At 33.8% G+C, this 21,321-nt stretch overlaps 2 protein-coding genes and 1 pseudogene across 2 annotated transcripts; 2 read left to right on the top strand and 1 right to left on the bottom strand.

Annotated features, from left to right (window-relative positions):
- The first annotated feature begins 796 nt into the window (after window positions 1–796).
- On the top strand, window positions 797–6,262 carry LOC132606063 (auxin response factor 9-like; annotated as a pseudogene).
- Window positions 6,263–6,748: 486 nt separating this feature from the next.
- Window positions 6,749–11,530, bottom strand: LOC132606061 (elongator complex protein 2-like). Its single transcript, XM_060319373.1, has 6 exons — window positions 11,460–11,530; window positions 11,082–11,307; window positions 10,321–10,642; window positions 9,292–9,509; window positions 7,831–8,008; window positions 6,749–7,380 (listed from the first exon to the last, which is right to left on the bottom strand). The coding sequence occupies exons 1-6, from the start codon at window positions 11,528–11,530 to the stop codon at window positions 6,908–6,910; spliced, it is 1,488 nt and encodes a 495-aa protein (XP_060175356.1). The 3' UTR covers window positions 6,749–6,907.
- Window positions 11,531–17,314: 5,784 nt separating this feature from the next.
- Window positions 17,315–20,994, top strand: LOC132605668 (auxin response factor 9-like). Its single transcript, XM_060318829.1, has 5 exons — window positions 17,315–19,452; window positions 19,561–19,633; window positions 19,731–19,869; window positions 20,179–20,354; window positions 20,451–20,994. The coding sequence occupies exons 1-4, from the start codon at window positions 19,322–19,324 to the stop codon at window positions 20,238–20,240; spliced, it is 405 nt and encodes a 134-aa protein (XP_060174812.1). The 5' UTR covers window positions 17,315–19,321; the 3' UTR covers window positions 20,241–20,354; window positions 20,451–20,994.
- Window positions 20,995–21,321: the final 327 nt, after the last annotated feature.

Here is a 21,321-nt window from a genome sequence, read left to right as displayed (position 1 = left end):
TATCAAAACAAGACAAATTCTTTTTTCCTATTTTATCCTTAACATCAAATTACTCATTCTAAATCATTTTTCAAAACTAATACCATTATATACCAATTAATATGAATATCATAATAAAATACATATTTTATTTAAGAAAAATCATTTTTCAAAACTAATACCATTATATACCAATTAATATGCATATCATAGTAAAATACATATTTTATTTAAGAAAAATCATTTTTCAAAACTAATACCATTATATACCAATTAATATGGGCATCATAGTAAACTATATACTTTATTTATTATTTGTTAAAGAGCGTAAAAAGTTAAAAGTGAACAAGTAAAAATAAATGGAGGGATTAATTCTGTTCATCTCTGCAAATCCTCAGGTACCGAGGTATATAGCTGTCCAAAGTTAGCTGCATGCGCTGCTATTCATAAATGGCTACAAATCCACAGGTACCAAGATATATATTCCTATGACTGCTATTTATGGTTATTTTATTGGACAGTGAGACCAATAAACTTCCAACAAAATTCAAAAGCTAAACTTCAAATGACCAAAGGAGCACGCTGCTTTCATATTTAAGGCCACTTCTTATCTTTTTCTCCTTGGAAATATATATGTTCTGGGGTTGTTTCTGTAAGCATAACTGTTTATTATTTGGGAAAAATGTGTTCTTTGAGTGATCAGTTTCTTGATTGAGAATTCAAGAACATATATTAGTCCATATCGTGGGTCTATTTGTTATAAGAGGTGAACTTTCTAGGGTGAAAAGATTATAGTTACCTCTACAACATTTCCAGAATGTATCATGGTAATTTTTCAACTAAAGGTTTGATATTTTTGAGCTTTAGAAATTTGACGTTTTTTTAACTGTGGGGGTTGTGTAAAATGTGGTTGTTTTTGTGGTCAAATTCAGGTAAAGATGATTTGTACAGAGAGTTATGGAGGTTGTGTGCAGGTCCATCAGTGGATATTCCAAATAATGGAGAGAGTTTATTATTTCCCACAAGGTCACATGGAACAAGTAAGTTTTTCTTCTTTATTAAAAAAAAAAAAAACTGGGATTTTCTTCTGTCTTGGTTATGTTTAATTTACTAGTATCTTATGGGGATTGTAAGAATTGTAGTTATCTTTTATTTTTTCTCACCTTTTCTTTTTTCCGGTTTTGATAGTTGTTAGCAGCAAGTCATGTGCATATGAGGCCTGATGATCCATCATTCAATCTTAAACCAAAGATCCTTTGTCGTGTTACTAACATTGAGCTCCTGGTAATTTCTTTTTTCATGCTAGTATTTTTTGATATTTCTGTTTAGCTTTAGTTTTATTGTATTTCTTTACTAGTGTATTTACCCTTCTTTTTGTAACCGTGATTCACTGGGGTACCCAGTACTATCAGTATAGATATCCGTTATACATACTAGATAATTTTGTCCACCAAAATTTAAACAAATGAGAAGAAATTATTGAATGTTTTTGCTTTTGATGGGATTTGAAATTGTTATTTCATGGTTCTTGACCTACTTCATTTGATCACTATGTCACACCCTTCGGTGCAATTTATCTACTTGTAATTTTTTCATGTTTATTTCTTAGTAATTCATCCGTATTTTGTAATGCAAAAGATTTGTGACCTCTTTCGCCATAGGCTTTGGCTCAAAGATTTGAAATATTATTTGGAGATTATTTTAAATTAGTGTTTGTTTATCATAGTTGGCTCATTATTTCAATTTTAAATTTGAATTATAGAATTTGAAGTTTGAAGAATAGTGTTTTTGGAGTTTTAAAAGATTTTTGTCAAAATTTCAACTTTGTTTTAATGTACTAGTTTTCAGACACGTGCAACTTCCATGCTAATCTTCTTAAATAATTATAAAATTATGATAAACAAAACTAACATAAAGTAGTAGTGTAACGTTGTTTGCAAGAAAATGCTGAACGTATACCAAGTGGTGAATATTTTGAGGGAAGAAGCATATAATGTTGTGGTGAAAGACCAAAGGATCAGCTAGTGACTTGGAGTGTTGTAGCATTTAATAATATCTGATAAAGGATATGAAAAGTTTTTCAACAAATAGAAGACAAAAGAATCAAAAAATTATATTATTATAGAAGTGAGAAGCCACAAAGTGAAAAGTTATTTTACCATAATATCCTTTAAAAGTTGATATATACCATTTTGTCCATGACCCAAAAGTAAAAGTTCCTTTTCAGTTTTTTTTTTTTTTTTTTTTTTTGCATTAAAAACAAACCACATCATCAAGCTTTTATTGTGAATATGAGCTTGTCCGTTTCACCACTTTCTGCGTCTTTTAAAAAACCCACAACCTGATGGAAATTAAAAGACGCAGAAAGTGGTGAAACAGACAAGCTCATATTCATAATACAAGCTTGCTGATGTGGTTTGTTTTTAATGCAAAAAAAAAAACTAAAAAGGGACTTTTACTTTGGGTCAAGGACAAAATGGTATATATCAACTTTTAAAGAATATTATGATAAACTAACTTTTCACTTTGTGGCTTCCCACTTTTACAATAATATGATGATGACATGATAAAACACAAATTCAACTTTCAAATATCCATTTTCAAGTTCAAACTTCAAATACTTTTTTTTTTTGGTCAAATTGCAACAAACTCCTGTTAAACGTCTGCTTGATAAGTGGCTTTTTGCAAAAAAAATTATTGTAGGTTGACCAAGATACTGATGAGGTCTATGCTAAGATCACTTTGACACCTGAAGCACCAGATGTAAGAAGTTATGAAGAACCTCTCTTCTTTCTTGAAAATATTATGTTGTAGCTAAGTTGTCGGACTCTCCAAAAATATTGCCGCACCCCCATCGGATCCTCACAAAATGCACCATTTTTGGAAGATCCAGCACAATTAGTTGACATATTTGAAGAGTTAGCGCAACATAGTGTTGTAGTATTCACTTGCTTTTATACATTTAGGTGATTGACTTAGCTGTAGTTTATCTGTTCATCTAATTTAGCAAGCCGAGCTGACTAGTCAATATACAAGACTTCTTGAGCCTCCTAGGCCTAAAGTTCATTCCTTCCGCAAGGTTTTGACTGACTTTGATATGATCATTCATCCTGAACTTTCTCTTTTCTTGGTAATATTAGCTTATCCCTTTCGTATCGGCTACAGCCTATACCCTTTTTGACAAATTGATGCATTAATTATCTTGCTGTTATGCTTTGTCAGGGTATGAACCAGGAGACGTCAACACAGGAACTCATCGCAAAAGACCTTCATGGAATTGAGTGGCACTTTAAACATATAGCCAAAGATAATTTTTTGTGTCAAAGGCGATGCGCTTAAGCCCTGAAGCGAGGCGAAAAAACATGTTGAGCGCTTCGCCTCGCTTTATGGGTGCGTCAGTGTCGTCATCAAAGCTCTAAGGCATACTTTTTCTTGCCAATGAGCGTAATACTGAAGATGTGACACTAAACAATTGATTTTCACTTTATCGTAAGTTTTTTCAGTTTCTTTGTCCATAGATTTCTGTTCATGCTTATGAATATTAATGTTGGACTACATATACATATTTGTATTTTTTTTTCTCCTCCATTTGCGCTTAAACCCCCAAAAGACCTTACAGCTTTTTTTGTGGCTTTCACTTTTGATAACACTGTTCTGTTTGCAGTGATAATAGAATATGTTTTTTTTTTTCAGTTTGTGTCAGCCTGCAATGAGAAAACAGCAATGAAAGCTTTACCATTTTTAATTATAATAGCTAAAATTTCACTCTTGGTTGCTTTAATAAACAGGCCAATGTTGGATGCATTTCCTAACTACACAGTGGAGTACCTTTGTTGGTTCCAAGAGATTAGTTGCCGAGGATTCTTTTGTATTCTTGAGGTATCAATCTCTGATCCTGGTTTCGTGTATGGTTATGATATCCAATTGTGTAAATTTTCATGACTATTGCATGACATATCTCTGGAATAGCTGGTGTACATTTGCTCATTAGTTGGATTTAAAATATATGCACGTGTGTGAGGGGGGACCAGGTAGGGGCAAGGGGGTTCATCAAAAAAAAAAAATCAAATCTTGGCATGTATATATAGCAGATGAATCTCTGTGGCTTCTTCATGTGTTTACTTCTTCATAGTTTGAACTCTCTTAGCGAATATCCTGGCTCACGTGAAGTGTAATGATTTATCTTACACTATCAGTGTCTTTTTACTTGCTATAGGTAGGTTAATTGTCTTTTTCGCTTAGTTAATACTAATGTTTATCGAAACGATTTACCTGTAATTACCAAATAACAAATGATCTGATAGTGTAATTATTTTTCCACCGTCAATGAACTAAAAACACATTTATTATAACTGTATTGTGTGCTAAGTTACTCGGACTCTCGTAAAATGTCAGTCGGATGCATGTCGGATCCTTCAAAACTAGTGCTTTTTTGGAGGATCCGACACGGGTGCGGCAACACTTTAGTCCGAATAACTTACATTGTGTGGGTATTTTGCCTTAAGGGTTGAGAATGGAGAACTACTAGTTAGGGTCAGGCGGGTTGCTCTTCCGCAGGTCCCATTTCCATCACCGCTGAAACTGAAATCATGTGTGAATGAGCACCGAGGGGTCCTAGCTGCTGCATCTAATGCTGTTACAACCCATAAGCAGCCAGTTCATCATAGGCCTTGACAAATACTTAGAGGCTGTAAAACATGGATATTTGGTTGGCATGCGAATTAAGATGAGGTTTGAGGGGGAAGAGAATTCCGAGAGAAGGTAGTGAGATATCAAATATATAGAAGTCTTCATATTGATTGTTAATTTGCCAACTCTTAGAGCTGACTTGTATTGGATTCTTCAGCTATTTGTTTACGATTATTTCAGATCTACTGGCACTATATTCAGGATTTCAGATTCTTCATCGTATTGGAAAGATTCGCCATGGCAATCATTGATGGTTTGATATTAGTTGATCTCTTTGGTTGAATATTCATACTCAGCAATATTGTTTTTCTCTTTCAGTTGGTAATCACATTTTCCTCTGTTTGTTTCAGGTTCAATGGGATGAGCCTGCATCCAAGTTAAGGATCAACAGAGTTTCTCCATGGGAAATTGAACCTTTTTATCCCGTTGTCCAGCAAATTGCAATGAAGAATAGAAGGCATCGACCACATGGTGAAACCAAAATTTCAGGTGGCGATGAAAAGTTTCTAGATTATGAAGTTTTTGTTTTGTTGGTTGTTGATATTCAGAGAGTGTCTAGTATGAAGGAAGTCATTCTCTTTAAAGTTAAGTTGTACTTTGCATGCTTCTCAAACCGATAAATGCACATTAACGTCTTATATCGAAGGACTTAGTTAAAGCAAGCAGATTTGTTCCACAAGAAGTCGCACCAAGGTATCAAAGAAAACTGCCTTAGTCAATTGCATTTTTACAAATTTGTTATTGCCTTGTAAGATATTATCGAAACTCTAAACATTTTTTTGTGTCTTAAAATATAAGGTTCAAATGGAAGGGGTAGATGTGTGTCGAGCAGTAGATTTAACCGCACTGAAAGGATATGATGAGCTTATAAAGGAACTTGAGAAGATGTTCAAAATCCAAATACAAAATAAATGGAAAATCGTGTTTACAAATGATGAAGGGGATATGATGCTTCTGGGTGATTATCCATGGATGTAAGTTTCTTCTTCCCTTTAGCAATTCGAGATTGAATAAAAGAACTCTTGCTACTTCCCATATCTTTATATGTGACTCAAATACTTTATTTGCAGAGAGTTTTGCAACATGGTGAGGAGGATTTCATTCGTTCTAGTCAAGATATGTGAAGTTCAAGAACATTCGATTGTATATTTTTGGGTGATGAAAGATATTATTGTAAATTAACAAACAACATTACTACATAGAGATGGACCAATAGTTCTTGCGTAGTAGAATTATAAGGTCGATGATGGTTTGGCTAGGAGGCTGCTCCTTAGACATATATCCGGAGTAGAATGGGGTGAAGGAACTTCTGTGAAGTAAGAAGTGAGAAAACAATTTTTTGATCATTTTGGTTATATGACAGTTCCTTCTGTATTTGCTATAGAAGCTTTAATAGACTAATAGTTCTTGCGTAGAAGGTCATTGATACATAGCTATTGGGAGCAGAGCAGTGACAGACCTACGCAACTTTTTGATCATTTTGTTTATATGGAAGTTCCTCTTGTGTTTGCTATGGAAGCTTTAATAGCAGACAGTATTACTTTTGCTATACAATTATCGTATAGCCCCCCAAGTGGATGTTTGCTAAGTTGAATCATTATGTCGTCTCTTTGACTTCATTATCCAAATATCATGCACAAAAAAGGAAGATGTTGACATACTGGCATGGTAGATACTTCCTTTTTGTTCTTTTAAGTTGGGCTCAACTTGTAGAGGAACGAGTCTGTTATGCATCAATTCTCAAACCGTGCATACGCTTGACCCTTTGTTTCAGTGAAGGAACATATTATACTCCCTCCGTTTTTTATTTTTGTGAACCCATTTCTATATGTGAAAACAATTAATCTTTATGCAATGATATATAGTCACACAAAATATATGTGTCTCTTTTTACACCACAAGTTCGAAAGATTTTTCTTTTTTCTCAAACTTCATGTTCAGTCAAATAAGTTCATATAAATTGAGACAGGGAGAGTACTAAATAACATCTGTAAATTTTTACTTGCATCATGGTTAACTGATACAAGTTTACATGCAAATGCATATTATGCATCTATTGATTTGGTGCAAACACCGAATATAAGAAAATTGGTATAGAGAACTATGAAACTCTAACAATCAGATCCATCTCCAACATTTGCTAATTAGTTGACTATTACCATAACAATAAGTTGATACAACAATTTCAGCAATACAAGGTTAAAACAAACGTCTATCTACCACTAAAAAACTGTTTAGCTTAGGTAACCTTTACCCTAAATATTCTCACACAATGATCAGCTCCGCAGGAGGCAAGCTGCACGGTCTCAGAATCTTTGCTCTTCTGGGGACTTCTCCAAGATAGTCGTTGGACAGTGGACACGTGACATAGAAATGGATCGAATTTAACAGCAAGAGAAGCGTTTTGGACTGATAAATGCCCATTTAAATTCCAAAGTTCAATCAGGCCATTTTCCATTCCCACAGCAAGAAGCCCGCGATTGCCATGGCTGTCTAGACCTAACCAAGACAGGGAAGTGACACTGCTTTTGAAAGTGGGAAGTGTCAAAAGTAGCTTCACCGAGGTTTCAGTTTCCACGGCCCATATTTTGACAGTTTTGTCCCTTGAACTGGTAGCAAATTCTTGGCCAAATGGGTTCCAAGAACATGCCCATATTATTCTTTTATGTGCTTCTTGCTTAGCTACAAGCTGGTAATTGATCTCATCAGTTCCTGCATAACACAAAGACGAGTTTGAGCACATGACAAAATAACAACTAGAACAAAAAGTTTCATCATGAGCAAATGAGAAAAGTAGTCCCTTATGTTTGAGGGTAGGTTCAAATAGTCCCTTAAGTATGTGCACTTAACAGGTTTGGTCATTTAAGTTCGCCAAGTCTCTGTCAAATATTTACCCAACTCTATCTATTAGACTTGACAAGAACTATGGAGAAAAAGAAAAAAAAAAAAGAAAAAAAAAGCGGAACTCACATTCAGAGGGACAAATTTTGGAGTTTCTGTTATTTTTGGTAGGAGTAAGGTCTGCGTACACTCTACCCTCCCCAGACCCCACGATGTGGGATTTCACTGGGTTGTTGTTGTTGTTATTTTTGATTTATTTCTAGAGCCTAGTCTTGCTTATGATGCATAAAACTTAAAAGGCAAAGCCAATAAGTAACAAACCTTTATGATCGATTCGAAAAACAGAGAAGTGGCGATCTCTTGAAACAGCCAACAGATACTGGTTATCATGAGAGAACTCCATTTGGGTCACTGTTAAACTGTGAGACTGCAAACGGCCAACCGACTTCCACGTACCAACTTGCCATAGCCATATTTCAGCAACCGGTGCTGATTGAGCCTGCAGGATTGTATATTCACAGCATAATTAGTATTCACAATTAATTAAAACAAGAAAAGAATTACATCATTAGAAGTTGAAAGGAGTATCTAGAAGAATATTGTGAATTCCATCACGTGTCGCTATAGTTCACAAAGGTCCCTAACAACGCAAAGAAGTTTTTTGAGGTAATGAGCCTCACCAGTAAGTTACACAATATGAGCAGATTGGCGTTTAATTTCTCATAAGAGTGAGAAAGCCACAGGATCAAAACCAGCTACCCCTTAACTAGCCCCCCACACCAATAAAATGGAGGCTTCTAATGGTCAAGATATTGAACAAAATTAACACCATATATGGATAGGCGTACTTCTATTTTTATATTTTATTGAAGCATATTAAGAGGCTATTTGGCTAAGCTTATAAGCTGGTCAAGCTAGCTTATAAGCACTATTTAAATAAGCCACGTGCTTATAACCCTAAGTCAACCAAAAGCCATAAGTTAGTCTCCCTCAACTTATAGTTGTTCAGCTTTAAGCACTTTAGTTTGACAAAAATATTTACTGTTTTATCCTTAATACTCCCTCCGTTCCAATTTAAGTGTCTTACTTTCCTTTTTGGTCTGTCCCAAAAAGAGTGCCTCTTTCTACATTTAGTAAGCCGACAATTCAAACATCTTACATGGCAAGTTTATAACCACAAGATTCAAAGGACATTTAGTATTATACACATCTTTAATTTACCAAAAGATTCAAAAGTCTTTCGTTATTTCTTAAACTCCGTGCCTAGTCAAACTAAGACACTTAAATTAGGATGGAGGGAGTAATTTTTTTTTAATTCTCAATTTTTTTTCCAAAACAAAATTCCTACTTCTCCTCCCTTCCATATTAGTCATTAATCTTCTCCATACAAAGATACTTTTAAATTTTATTTTTGGTAAAAAATTAAGGGTATTTTAGTCATTTTACTAAAAACGTTGTTTATCAGCACTTTTTTACCAAACACATCAGCTGGTTATTATTAGTTTCAGCACTTCTATCCAAACACGTAACTGCTTAAAATCAAACTAATTTCAGCACTTAAAAATGCTTATCAACACGTAATACTTATCAGCTATTTATAATCATCTAAAACCAAACGGGCTCTAAGAACAGAAACCGAAAACCAACGTTATCAGGGCACTTAGCAAAAATATAACCAAGTTGACTGCTATAACGGGATATTCAAGTAAGCATATGCCAAGGAAAAACCATGCGTCGACGTTAACACCCAATAGAAGGGAAACCAGGGAAAGGCCGCTAAACCTTGCAGGAAGAAGCTACAAGCTTTCCATGGTGATCACAACATAGAGCAAAAAGCTCATTCCCATGACCATAGAGTTTGTGTGTCTCCGGCCATAAAGTATGCCATGCCAATTGCTCTTCAATAGGTGGCTCTGTCAAGACAACTGGAACTGCTTCCGGAACAGTTTCTAGTGTATCAAAACCTTCCGTATTGCTTCTGTCTGTTGGTGTCGATGCTGCTGCAAAAGAGTGTATGAGATTTTAAAACATACAAGAGTCTTCAAAGGAAACATTCAGGATAATCTCTATTTGTATCAGAACAGTGTGCATAAGATTATCACAGCTCTATAAGCAAACTTGGAAAAAGACTCAGTAACACCTCAAATTAAGCCTAATTCAACATGTGGTTAAGAGAGACAATGACAAAAACGGTCCGTTATTTTAGGTAGTAGGTTCAAAATAGTCCCTTAAGTATCAACTATTTTGCCAAAATTGTACAGATTTGGTCTTCGTAAAATATTTACCAAACTCTACTTGTTAAGTTTAACCGGAACTTTTGAAGAAAATTATTAACCAAAAACACCAGTAATTTCCGTTAAAATTCCAGAAACCACAACATAAAAAAATACACCAGACACAAAAAGTAGACCAAAAAAAAATAGAAATTGCACCTCAAAAAGTTGCACCAGACTCTTAAAATAGACCACAATAACATAAACTACAAAATTTGTACGTAAACAAATGTGAGTTCCCGTTAAATATTTTTCATTTTCATAGTCCCAGTAAAATTTAGCAATCAAAGTTCGGTAAATATTTGACAGAGACCAAAGGTGCTCAATTTTAGCAAAACTTAAAGGACCAAAATTGCTCAAAGATAAGGGACCATTTTTGTCATTTTCTCTGGTTAAGAGGTCTTTACAGTTAATTTTGACAGGTCAACAACTCAGTTATATATCACCCCATAACATCAAAGTGATGATGGAAAAATAAATGAATATCTTATGTGTTATTATGCAAAAATGATATCACACAGTAGACTGGAAAACTCACCCTGAACATATATAGGTTTCTGCGATAGACCTAAAGCAGACATATTTGCCCCTAATATCTGCACATCAGCTGGAATGTCAGCAGAAAAACTAGGGTCATCTGACGTAACATGGCTCAATGTCTTCAGAAAGGATAAAGGAGATTCAAAAACTCTGGCAACTTTCTCGTCTGCCCCGCAAACAAAACGATGGTTTCCTTTTCCTTTGATTACTGTGACACAATTTATGTCATGACCATGAACTTGAGGGCGAGCTATTTCATGCCAAGATTCTTCATTCTCTGAGCTTGTATTATTAAGCCAAGGAGCAAATACTCTAGTTGTCTGCCAAAAAAAATGATGATTGAGCTCAGAAGTTTGATAATGTATTCAGCAGAAGAGAAAGTAAACATCAAGAGATAACATTCATGGATAATTGACCATTATAACCGCAGTTCAAGACTAATCTTGTTAAATATTTCCAAAAGCTAGACTTGTGATACATAATTAAGTTTAAGAAACAAATCAGGAACTTTCCAAAGTGGTAATATTTCCTACCTGAACTCCTTCCAAAATCTATACATCACTGACTCGTTTAAGTCAAACATGAGCTTAAATCAGTTTGGGAAATATTACTTGCGTAATATTCTTTCTTATTAACAAGGTGTTTATTAGGCAGGAAAATCAGAAATGTCACCAATTTGCTGACAATTAGCTTAAATCAACATATACCATTCCAAAAAAGACTCCGAAAATCTTGAATTTCTAAGTGCAAAAAGATTACCTGATCATGACTGACAGACATCATATATTCCCCACATCTAGCCCAGGCAATGTCTGACACGGCAGCAAAGTGTCCAGATGGAACTTTTTGTGGCTTCCAATCATCAAAATCAACACCAACATTTCTCCAAAGGTGAAAAGATCCACCATATCCATGAGCTAAAATAGAATCTGCATTTGGACTCCAGTGCCCACCATAAAATCCCAAAGAATTGATGAGTAAAATGCTAGAGTTTCATACATGTACACTCGGATAGTATGTAATAAATATTGTTTATTGTATCAATGGATGTATCTTTTTCACTCAGTAGAAGATTGATCCTTTTCTCGACAGTAGTTTGGACCAATTTGCACATATCTCCAATATTTTATCGGATACTTGTTATTTTTCACCAGCGCAGGTATCGGGAAACTGTGTCTATGTCCAACCAGGCTTAGATCACCTTGCATTTTTTGGTTCTATTGAAATTTGAATCTTGATCTCCCATTATTTCAACCAGTTCATTGACCTCTAATAAAGTTGTGATGTGTTGATTTTTTTATGCATTGACATGATATTCCGACCGAGCTACTAAGATTTCCTGTGTTTTAAGAGTCAATTCTTGATATGGTCATTCAACTTAAGAAAATTATCTAGTAAAGTCATTTATTTTCTTTTTGTTCCACTAATGTAATTCAAATTTATACATTTATCTTGCAAAGTAACAAAGGTTGGAAGTCAGTTTAAGAAAAAAAAGGGCCAAAATAATCCATTAAGTTTGGACTTTGAATTAGAATGATTCTTATTATTTAACAGAAATCACTAACCACTTTTCATTTATTAAAAATAGTAACATTTTAGTTCAACTCTAACTATGAACTCAGCTTATATGTACTCCATTAATTTGGAAACTTAGTAGTTCAATAATAAAATAATGTGATTCATTTATTTGTTTAATGAGTAATCGTTGTTATTGTATGAATTACTTCAAACAAACAAAAAACTAGGGTTCGGGTAGGAAAAAATTATATATAAATATCTTGAAGGGTTTTCGTTAAGAAAAAATATAGATATATAAATATCTTAAAGGGTTTTCGTAAAGACAAAATATAGATATTGGAGGACATCATGATAATAATATAAAGCATTTGAAGTCAGTGAGTGAGACTAATTATAGAGCTGTCAATACGAGCCGACCTAACCCACACGAGCTTTGGAATTTGATGGGCTTAGGTCGAGCTGACCCATTATTTTGATGGGCCTTAAAACAACCAGCCTTACGTGGGCCGTGAGCCGATCAAGCCAGGCTGAGCCACCCACTTTTTTTTATATTAGTATTTTTTATAAATTTTTTTATTTAAATTCTAATAAAAAAATTTACAAGATAATGTTATATGGTGTTGCTACTTGTTAATCAAGTCTCAAAACCACAAACAAAATAATCCTAATAATACTTATTAAGTACTATTTTTTCAATACTTTTGATTGCTAAAAACGAGCATTATGTAGGGGATTTTCGTATTAGCGTGTTGGTTTCCGTATATTACAAGTTTGGCAGATTTTAAAGTCAAGTTTGACTTCAAGTAAAAATTTGGTTGTATGGCTTCTATATGAAATCCCTGCCATTCTTTGCAAATATCATGAGTACAATTGTACAAGAAATCAGTCTTGTTGGACATAAAGCTTATGCGAAACTAAATAACTTTTGACATTGTTAACATGTTAGTAACTGATATCAATCGAACCAACAACAACAGGTCAGTCCCACAAGTGGGGTCTGAGGATGATAGAAAGTACGCAAAACTAACCCCTACCCTTATATGGTAGAGAGACTATTGTCAATAGATTCTCGACTCAAAGAAGTGTAATGAAAGCATGACAAAAAGGAAAATACCGACCGCAAAAGGGCCAGATAAACAGAACAAATGAAGCAACAAGTAGCAATGAGAATTAGAAGAATAAGATACTACACATATACTAACTATTGCTACTAGATAAGGAGAAGATGAGAAGAGTAGACTGAGCCCTTGCCTCACCCACATAATGTACGACAACACTCGGCTACTTATTATCTTTCAACCTTTATTCTCGACCTTCGAATCTTCCTATCTAGGGTTATTTTCTTAGTGAGCTGGGATTGTGTCATGTCATGTCTAATCACTCCCCCCCTCCCCCCCTCAAATAATTCTTCGTTAGCTGGTATTTGTTTAGTCATTCATATAGTGACTGGCATTTTTTTTTAGTTTTCAACCTACTTCTACCTCTTCTAAAACCTGGTAATAGCCTGTTTGGCTAAGATTATTTTTCTATAAAAGTGCTTATTTTTTCGAGAAAATGCTTATTTAAAAAAAGTAAAGTGTTTGATCAAGCTTTTCGGAAAAAATAAATGCTTTTAGGGAGTAGCGAAAGCTAAAAAAGATTACTTCTTTCCAAAAGTGCTACTTAAAGCTAAGCATGTGAATGGGTCCCACATTTGTCTTAAATTAAATTAATTTACATTTTATGACTGCTTAATTTCTTTTTCACTCACACGTTTAGGGAGTGAATGTGGAGCATTAAAATAGAACTTATGAGCTTCTTTTTCACTCATCCTTTTTAATTAGGATTTCATTCAATGGAGAAAATAACTTAATGCTCCTGAATGTGATTAATGAGCCTTCATGTAATGATAATATTACTATTTAATATTTATTATATTAGATGTTTTATATTTTACTGCATTTTAATTTACAGTAAGGACAAAATAGTAATTCAACTTTAATGGTAGATACTTCTCACTTTTAATATAAAATAATTAGCGAATCTTCATATCCAAAGACTTCTCACATTTGCACAAATTGAAATGCAGAAAACAGTACGATTCAACAAGAAAATTACACAAATTAGGATGCATTCAACAAGAAAATTACAAAATTAGTAAAATAAGAGTATTGAAAGTATACTGTTTTTAGCTTGGGTACACACCTTAAAAAACTACTCATCCTTGGAAAGTAAGATGTATTTTTTTACTAACTTATCCTTAATAAATATCATAAAAAAAGATAAAAGAGTAGCTCTTTAGTAGTTTCTTGGTTTTATAAAACTTTCTTTAATCAAATAAGTGTAAAATTTGAAGAACATCATTCATGTCTTTTTTATTATATAAATCACTATTTATTTTGAAACAAATAAAAAATTAAAACACCATTTAATTTGAAATGGAGGGAATAATGATAAAAAATACGCTTAAAACATGTTAGATAAAACTTTACATAACTTACTTGTAAAAGAGTGAATAGTGTTGATACAAAAGTTGTTCTCCCTGTTCACTTTTATTTATCCACTATTTCTAAAATAAATTTTCATTTTTACTTGTCATTTTTCATATATTAAAATAGGACAAATTCTTTTCTTGTTTTATCCTTAATATCAATTACTCATTCCAAATCATTTTTTAAAACTAATACCATTATATACCAATTAATATGGATATCATAGTAAAATACATACTTTATTTAAGAAAAATTATTTTTTTAAAATTAATACCATTATATACCAATTAATATGGGCATCATAGTAAAATATATACTTTATTTATATCATTTTTCAAAACTAATACCATTATATACCAATTAATATGAGTATCATCTGTAAAATACATATTTTATTTAAGAAAAATCATTTTTCAAACTAATATCACTATATACTAATTAATATGAGCATTATAGTAAAATATATACTTTATTTATTATTTCTTAAAGAGCGTGAAAAATTAAAAATGAACGAGTAAAAATAAACGGAGGGAGTAATTCTGTTCATCTCTTCAAATCCTCAGGTACCGAGGTATATAGCTGTCCAAAGTTAGCTGCATGGCGCTGCTATTCATAGATGACTACATATCCACAGGTACCAAGACATATATTCCTATGACTGCTATTTATGATTATTTTATTGGACAGTGGGACCAATAAACTTCCAACAAAATTCAAATGACCAAAGGAGCACGCTGCTTCCATATTTAAGGCCACTTCTTATCTTTTTCTACTTGAAAATATGTGTTCTGGGGTTGTTTCTGTAAGCATAACTGTTTTTATTTGGGAAAAGTGTGTTCTTTGAGTGATCAGTTTCTTGATTGAGAATTCAAGAGCATATATTAGTCCATATCGTGGGTCTATTTGTTATGAAAGGTGAACTTTCTAGGGTGAAAAGATTATAGTTACCTCTACAACATTTCCAGAATGTATCATGGTAATTTTTCAACTAAAGGTTTGATATTTTTGAGCTTTAGAAATTTGACGTTTTTTTAATTGTGGGGGTTGTGTAAAATGTGGTTGTTTTTGTGGTAAAATTCAGGTAAAGATGATTTGTACAGAGAGTTATGGAAGTTGTGTGCAGGTCCATCAGTGGATGTTCCAAAAAATGCAGAGAGTTTATTATTTCCCACAAACAGGGGCGGAGCCAGGAATCCGACGAAGGATGTTCATATTTTAGGACAGCGGATGAGTGAGCGATAGTTTACTCACCCTTTGCTGCTAGGCTATTCTTCGTTTCTATATCAAGGTTGTTCATTACTAGTATATATCCACAAAATTCTATATTTAACATAAGCATTCGATAATTTTCTCCGATGAAAGGTGTTCATATGGACACCCTTCAATGGCTGTGGCTCCGCCCGTGCCCACAAGGTCACATGGAACAAGTAAGTTTTTTTCTTTATTTAAAAAAAAAAAACTGGGGTTTTCTTCTGTCTTGGTTATGTTTAATTTACTAGTATTTTATGGGGATTGTAAGAATTGTAGTTATCTTTTATTTTTTCTCACCTCTTCTTTTTTCCGGTTTTGATAGTTGTTAGCAGCAAGTCATGTGCATATGAGGCCTGATGATCCATCATTCAATCTTAAACCAAAGATCCTTTGTCGTGTTACTAACATTGAGCTCCTGGTAATTTCTTTTTTCATGCTAGTATTTTTTGATATTTCTGTTTAGCTTTAGTTTTATTGTATTTCTTTACTAGTGTATTTACCCTTCTTTTTGTAACCGTGATTCACTGGGGTACCCAGTACTATCAGTATAGATATCCGTTATACATACTAGATAATTTTGTCCACCAAAATTTAAACAAATGAGAAGAAATTATTGAATGTTTTTGCTTTTGATGGGATTTGAAATTGCTATTTCATGGTTCTTGACCTACTTCATTTGATCACTATGTCACACCCTTCGGTGCAATTTATCTACTTGTAATTTTTTCATGTTTATTTCTTAGTAATTCATCCGTATTTTGTAATGCAAAAGATTTGTGACCTCTTTCGCCATAGGCTTTGGCTCAAAGATTTGAAATATTATTTGGAGACTATTTTAAATTAGTGTTTGTTTATCATAGTTGACTCATTATTTCAATTTTAAATTTGAATTATAGAATTTGAAGTTTGAAGAATAGTGTTTTTGGAGTTTTTAAAGATTTTTGTCAAAATTTCAACTTTGTTTTAATGTACTAGTTTTCAGACACATGCAACTTCCATGCTAATCTTCTTAAATAATTATAAAATTATGATAAACAAAACTAACATAAAGTAGTAGTGTAACTTTGTTTGCAAGAAAATGCTGAACGTATACCAAGTGGTGAATATTTTGAGGGAAGAAGCATATAATATTGTGGTGAAAGACCAAAGGATCAGCTAGTGACTTGGAGTGTTGTAGCATTTAATAATATCTGATAAAGGATATGAAAAGTTTTTCAACAAATAGAAGACAAAAGAATCAAAAAATTATATTATTATAAAAGTGGGAATCCACAAAGTGAAAAGTTATTTTACCATAATATCCTTTAAAAGTTGATATATACCATTTTGTCCATGACCCAAAAGTAAAAGTCCCTTTTCAGTTTTTTTTTTTTTTTGCATTAAAAACAAACCACATCAGCAAGCTTTTATTGTGAATATGAGCTTGTCCGTTTCACCACTTTCTGCGTCTTTTAAAAAAACCACAACCTGATGGAAATTAAAAGACGCAGAAAGTGGTGAAACAGACAAGCTCATATTCATAATACAAGCTTACTGATGTGGTTTGTTTTTAATGCAAAAAAAAAAACTAAAAAGGGACTTTTACTTTGGGTCAAGGACAAAATGGTATATATCAACTTTTAAAGGATATTATGATAAATTAACTTTTCACTTTGTGGCTTCCCACTTTTACAATAATATGATGATGATATGATAAACACAAATTTAACTTTCAAATATCCATTTTCAAGTTCAAACTTCAAATACTTTTTTTTTTTGGTCAAATTGCAACAAACTCCTGTTAAACGTCTGCTTGATAAGTGGCTTTTTGCAAAAAAAATTATTGTAGGCTGACCAAGATACTGATGAGGTCTATGCTAAGATCACTTTGACACCTGAAGCACCAGATGTAAGAAGTTATGAAGAACCTCTCTTCTTTCTTGAAAATATTATGTTGTAGCTAAGTTGTCGGACTCTCCAAAAATATTGCCGCACCCGCATCGGATCCTCACAAAATGCACCATTTTTGGAAGATCCGGCACAATTAGTTGACATATTTGAAGAGTTAGCGCAACATAGTGTTGTAGTATTCACTTGCTTTTATACATTTAGGTGATTGACTTAGCTGTAGTTTATCTGTTCATCTAATTTAGCAAGCCGAGCTGACTAGTCAATATACAAGACTTCTTGAGCCTCCTAGGCCTAAAGTTCATTCCTTCCGCAAGGTTTTGACTGACTTTGATATGATCATTCATCCTGAACTTTCTCTTTTCTTGGTAATATTAGCTTATCCCTTTCGTATCGGCTACAGCCTATACCCTTTTTGACAAATTGATGCATTAATTATCTTGCTGTTATGCTTTGTCAGGGTATGAACCAGGAGACGTCAACACAGGAACTCATCGCAAAAGACCTTCATGGAATTGAGTGGCACTTTAAACATATAGCCAAAGATAATTTTTTGTGTCAAAGGCGATGCGCTTAAGCCCTGAAGCGAGGCGAAAAAACATGTTGAGCGCTTCGCCTCGCTTTATGGGTGCGTCAGTGTCGTCATCAAAGCTCTAAGGCATACTTTTTCTTGCCAATGAGCGTAATACTGAAGATGTGACACTAAACAATTGATTTTCACTTTATCGTAAGTTTTTTCAGTTTCTTTGTCCATAGATTTCTGTTCATGCTTATGAATATTAATGTTGGACTACATATACATATTTGTATTTTTTTTTTCTCCTCCATTTGCGCTTAAACCCCCAAAAGACCTTACAGCTTTTTTTGTGGCTTTCACTTTTGATAACACTGTTCTGTTTGCAGTGATAATAGAATATGTTTTTTTTTTTCAGTTTGTGTCAGCCTGCAATGAGAAAACAGCAATGAAAGCTTTACCATTTTTAATTATAATAGCTAAAATTTCACTCTTGGTTGCTTTAATAAACAGGCCAATGTTGGATGCATTTCCTAACTACACAGTGGAGTACCTTTGTTGGTTCCAAGAGATTAGTTGCCGAGGATTCTTTTGTATTCTTGAGGTATCAATCTCTGATCCTGGTTTCGTGTATGGTTATGATATCCGATTGTGTAAATTTTCATGACTATTGCATGACATATCTCTGGAATAGCTGGTGTACATTTGCTCATTAGTTGGATTTAAAATATATGCACGTGTGTGAGGGGGGACCAGGTAGGGGCAAGGGGGTTCATCAAAAAAAAAAAAAAATCAAATCTTGGCATGTATATATAGCAGATGAATCTCTGTGGCTTCTTCATGTGTTTACTTCTTCATAGTTTGAACTCTCTTAGCGAATATCCTGGCTCACGTGAAGTGTAATGATTTATCTTACACTATCAGTGTCTTTTTACTTGCTATAGGTAGGTTAATTGTCTTTTTCGCTTAGTTAATACTAATGTTTATCGAAACGATTTACCTGTAATTACCAAATAACAAATGATCTGATAGTGTAATTATTTTTCCACCGTCAATGAACTAAAAACACATTTATTATAACTGTATTGTGTGCTAAGTTACTCGGACTCTCGTAAAATGTCAGTCGGATGCATGTCGGATCCTTCAAAACTAGTGCATTTTTGGAGGATCCGACACGGGTGCGGCAACACTTTAGTCCGAATAACTTACATTGTGTGGGTATTTTGCCTTAAGGGTTGAGAATGGAGAACTACTAGTTAGGGTCAGGCGGGTTGCTCTTCCGCAGGTCCCATTTCCATCACCGCTGAAACTGAAATCATGTGTGAATGAGCACCGAGGGGTCCTAGCTGCTGCATCTAATGCTGTTACAACCCATAAGCAGCCAGTTCATCATAGGCCTTGACAAATACTTAGAGGCTGTAAAACATGGATATTTGGTTGGCATGCGAATTAAGATGAGGTTTGAGGGGGAAGAGAATTCCGAGAGAAGGTAGTGAGATATCAAATATATAGAAGTCTTCATATTGATTGTTAATTTGCCAACTCTTAGAGCTGACTTGTATTGGATTCTTCAGCTATTTGTTTACGATTATTTCAGATCTACTGGCACTATATTCAGGATTTCAGATTCTTCATCGTATTGGAAAGATTCGCCATGGCAATCATTGATGGTTTGATATTAGTTGATCTCTTTGGTTGAATATTCATACTCAGCAATATTGTTTTTCTCTTTCAGTTGGTAATCACATTTTCCTCTGTTTGTTTCAGGTTCAATGGGATGAGCCTGCATCCAAGTTAAGGATCAACAGAGTTTCTCCATGGGAAATTGAACCTTTTTATCCCGTTGTCCAGCAAATTGCAATGAAGAATAGAAGGCATCGACCACATGGTGAAACCAAAATTTCAGGTGGCGATGAAAAGTTTCTAGATTATGAAGTTTTTGTTTTGTTGGTTGTTGATATTCAGAGAGTGTCTAGTATGAAGGAAGTCATTCTCTTTAAAGTTAAGTTGTACTTTGCATGCTTCTCAAACCGATAAATGCACATTAACGTCTTATATCGAAGGACTTAGTTAAAGCAAGCAGATTTGTTCCACAAGAAGTCGCACCAAGGTATCAAAGAAAACTGCCTTAGTCAATTGCATTTTTACAAATTTGTTATTGCCTTGTAAGATATTATCGAAACTCTAAACATTTTTTTGTGTCTTAAAATATAAGGTTCAAATGGAAGGGGTAGATGTGTGTCGAGCAGTAGATTTAACCGCACTGAAAGGATATGATGAGCTTATAAAGGAACTTGAGAAGATGTTCAAAATCCAAATACAAAATAAATGGAAAATCGTGTTTACAAATGATGAAGGGGATATGATGCTTCTGGGTGATTATCCATGGATGTAAGTTTCTTCTTCCCTTTAGCAATTCGAGATTGAATAAAAGAACTCTTGCTACTTCCCATATCTTTATATGTGACTCAAATACTTTATTTGCAGAGAGTTTTGCAACATGGTGAGGAGGATTTCATTCGTTCTAGTCAAGATATGTGAAGTTCAAGAACATTCGATTGTATATTTTTGGGTGATGAAAGATATTATTGTAAATTAACAAACAACATTACAACATAGAGATGGACCAATAGTTCTTGCGTAGCAGAATTATAAGGTCGATGATGGTTAGGCTAGGAGGCTGCTCCTTAGATATATATCCGGAGTAGAATGGGGTGAAGGACCTTCTCGCGAAGTAAGGAGCGAGAAAACAATTTTTTGATCATTTTGGTTATATGACAGTTCCTTCTGTATTTGCTATAGAAGCTTTAATAGACTAATAGTTCTTGCGTAGAAGGTCATTGATACATAGCTATTGGGAGCAGAGCAGTGACAGACCTACGCAACTTTGTGATCATTTTGTTTATATGGAAGTTCCTCTTGTGTTTGCTATGGAAGCTTTAATAGCAAACAGTATTACTTTTGCTATACAATTATCGGATAGCCCCCCAAGTGGATGTTTGCTAAGTTGAATCATTATGTCATCTCTTTGACTTCATTATCCAAATATCATGCACAAAAAAGGAAGATGTTGACATACTGGCATGGTAGATACTTCCTTTTTGTTCTTTTAAGTTGGGCTCAACTTGTAGAGGAACGAGTCTGTTATGCATCAATTCTCAAACCGTGCATACGCTTGACCCTTTGTTTCAGTGAAGGAACATATTATACTCCCTCCGTTTTTTATTTTTGTGATCCCATTTCTATATGTGAAAACAATTAATCTTTATGCAATGATATATAGTCACACAAAATATATGTGCCTCTTTTTACACCACAAGTTCGAAAGATTTTTCTTTTTTCTCAAACTTCATGTTCA

Source organism: Lycium barbarum, chromosome 8 (assembly GCF_019175385.1).
Source record: "Lycium barbarum isolate Lr01 chromosome 8, ASM1917538v2, whole genome shotgun sequence".
NCBI classification, from domain to species: domain Eukaryota; kingdom Viridiplantae; phylum Streptophyta; class Magnoliopsida; order Solanales; family Solanaceae; genus Lycium; species Lycium barbarum.
This window is presented reverse-complemented; position numbering and strand designations above follow the sequence as displayed.

Coding starts and splice junctions, on each gene's coding strand:
- LOC132606061 (XM_060319373.1), bottom strand. CDS start 11,530: ATGCAAGGTGATCTAAGCCTGGTTGGACATAGACACAGTTTCCCGATA. Junction 10,643..11,081: donor TGTCTGTCAGTCATGATCAG/GTAATCTTTTTG, acceptor TTTTTTTGGCAG/ACAACTAGAGTATTTGCTCC. Junction 8,009..9,291: donor TTGTAGCTTCTTCCTGCAAG/GTTTAGCGGCCT, acceptor ACAATCCTGCAG/GCTCAATCAGCACCGGTTGC.
- LOC132605668 (XM_060318829.1), top strand. CDS start 19,322: ATGCTGTTACAACCCATAAGCAGCCAGTTCATCATAGGCCTTGACAAA. Junction 19,453..19,560: donor GAAGAGAATTCCGAGAGAAG/GTAGTGAGATAT, acceptor CGATTATTTCAG/ATCTACTGGCACTATATTCA. Junction 19,634..19,730: donor CGCCATGGCAATCATTGATG/GTTTGATATTAG, acceptor TGTTTGTTTCAG/GTTCAATGGGATGAGCCTGC.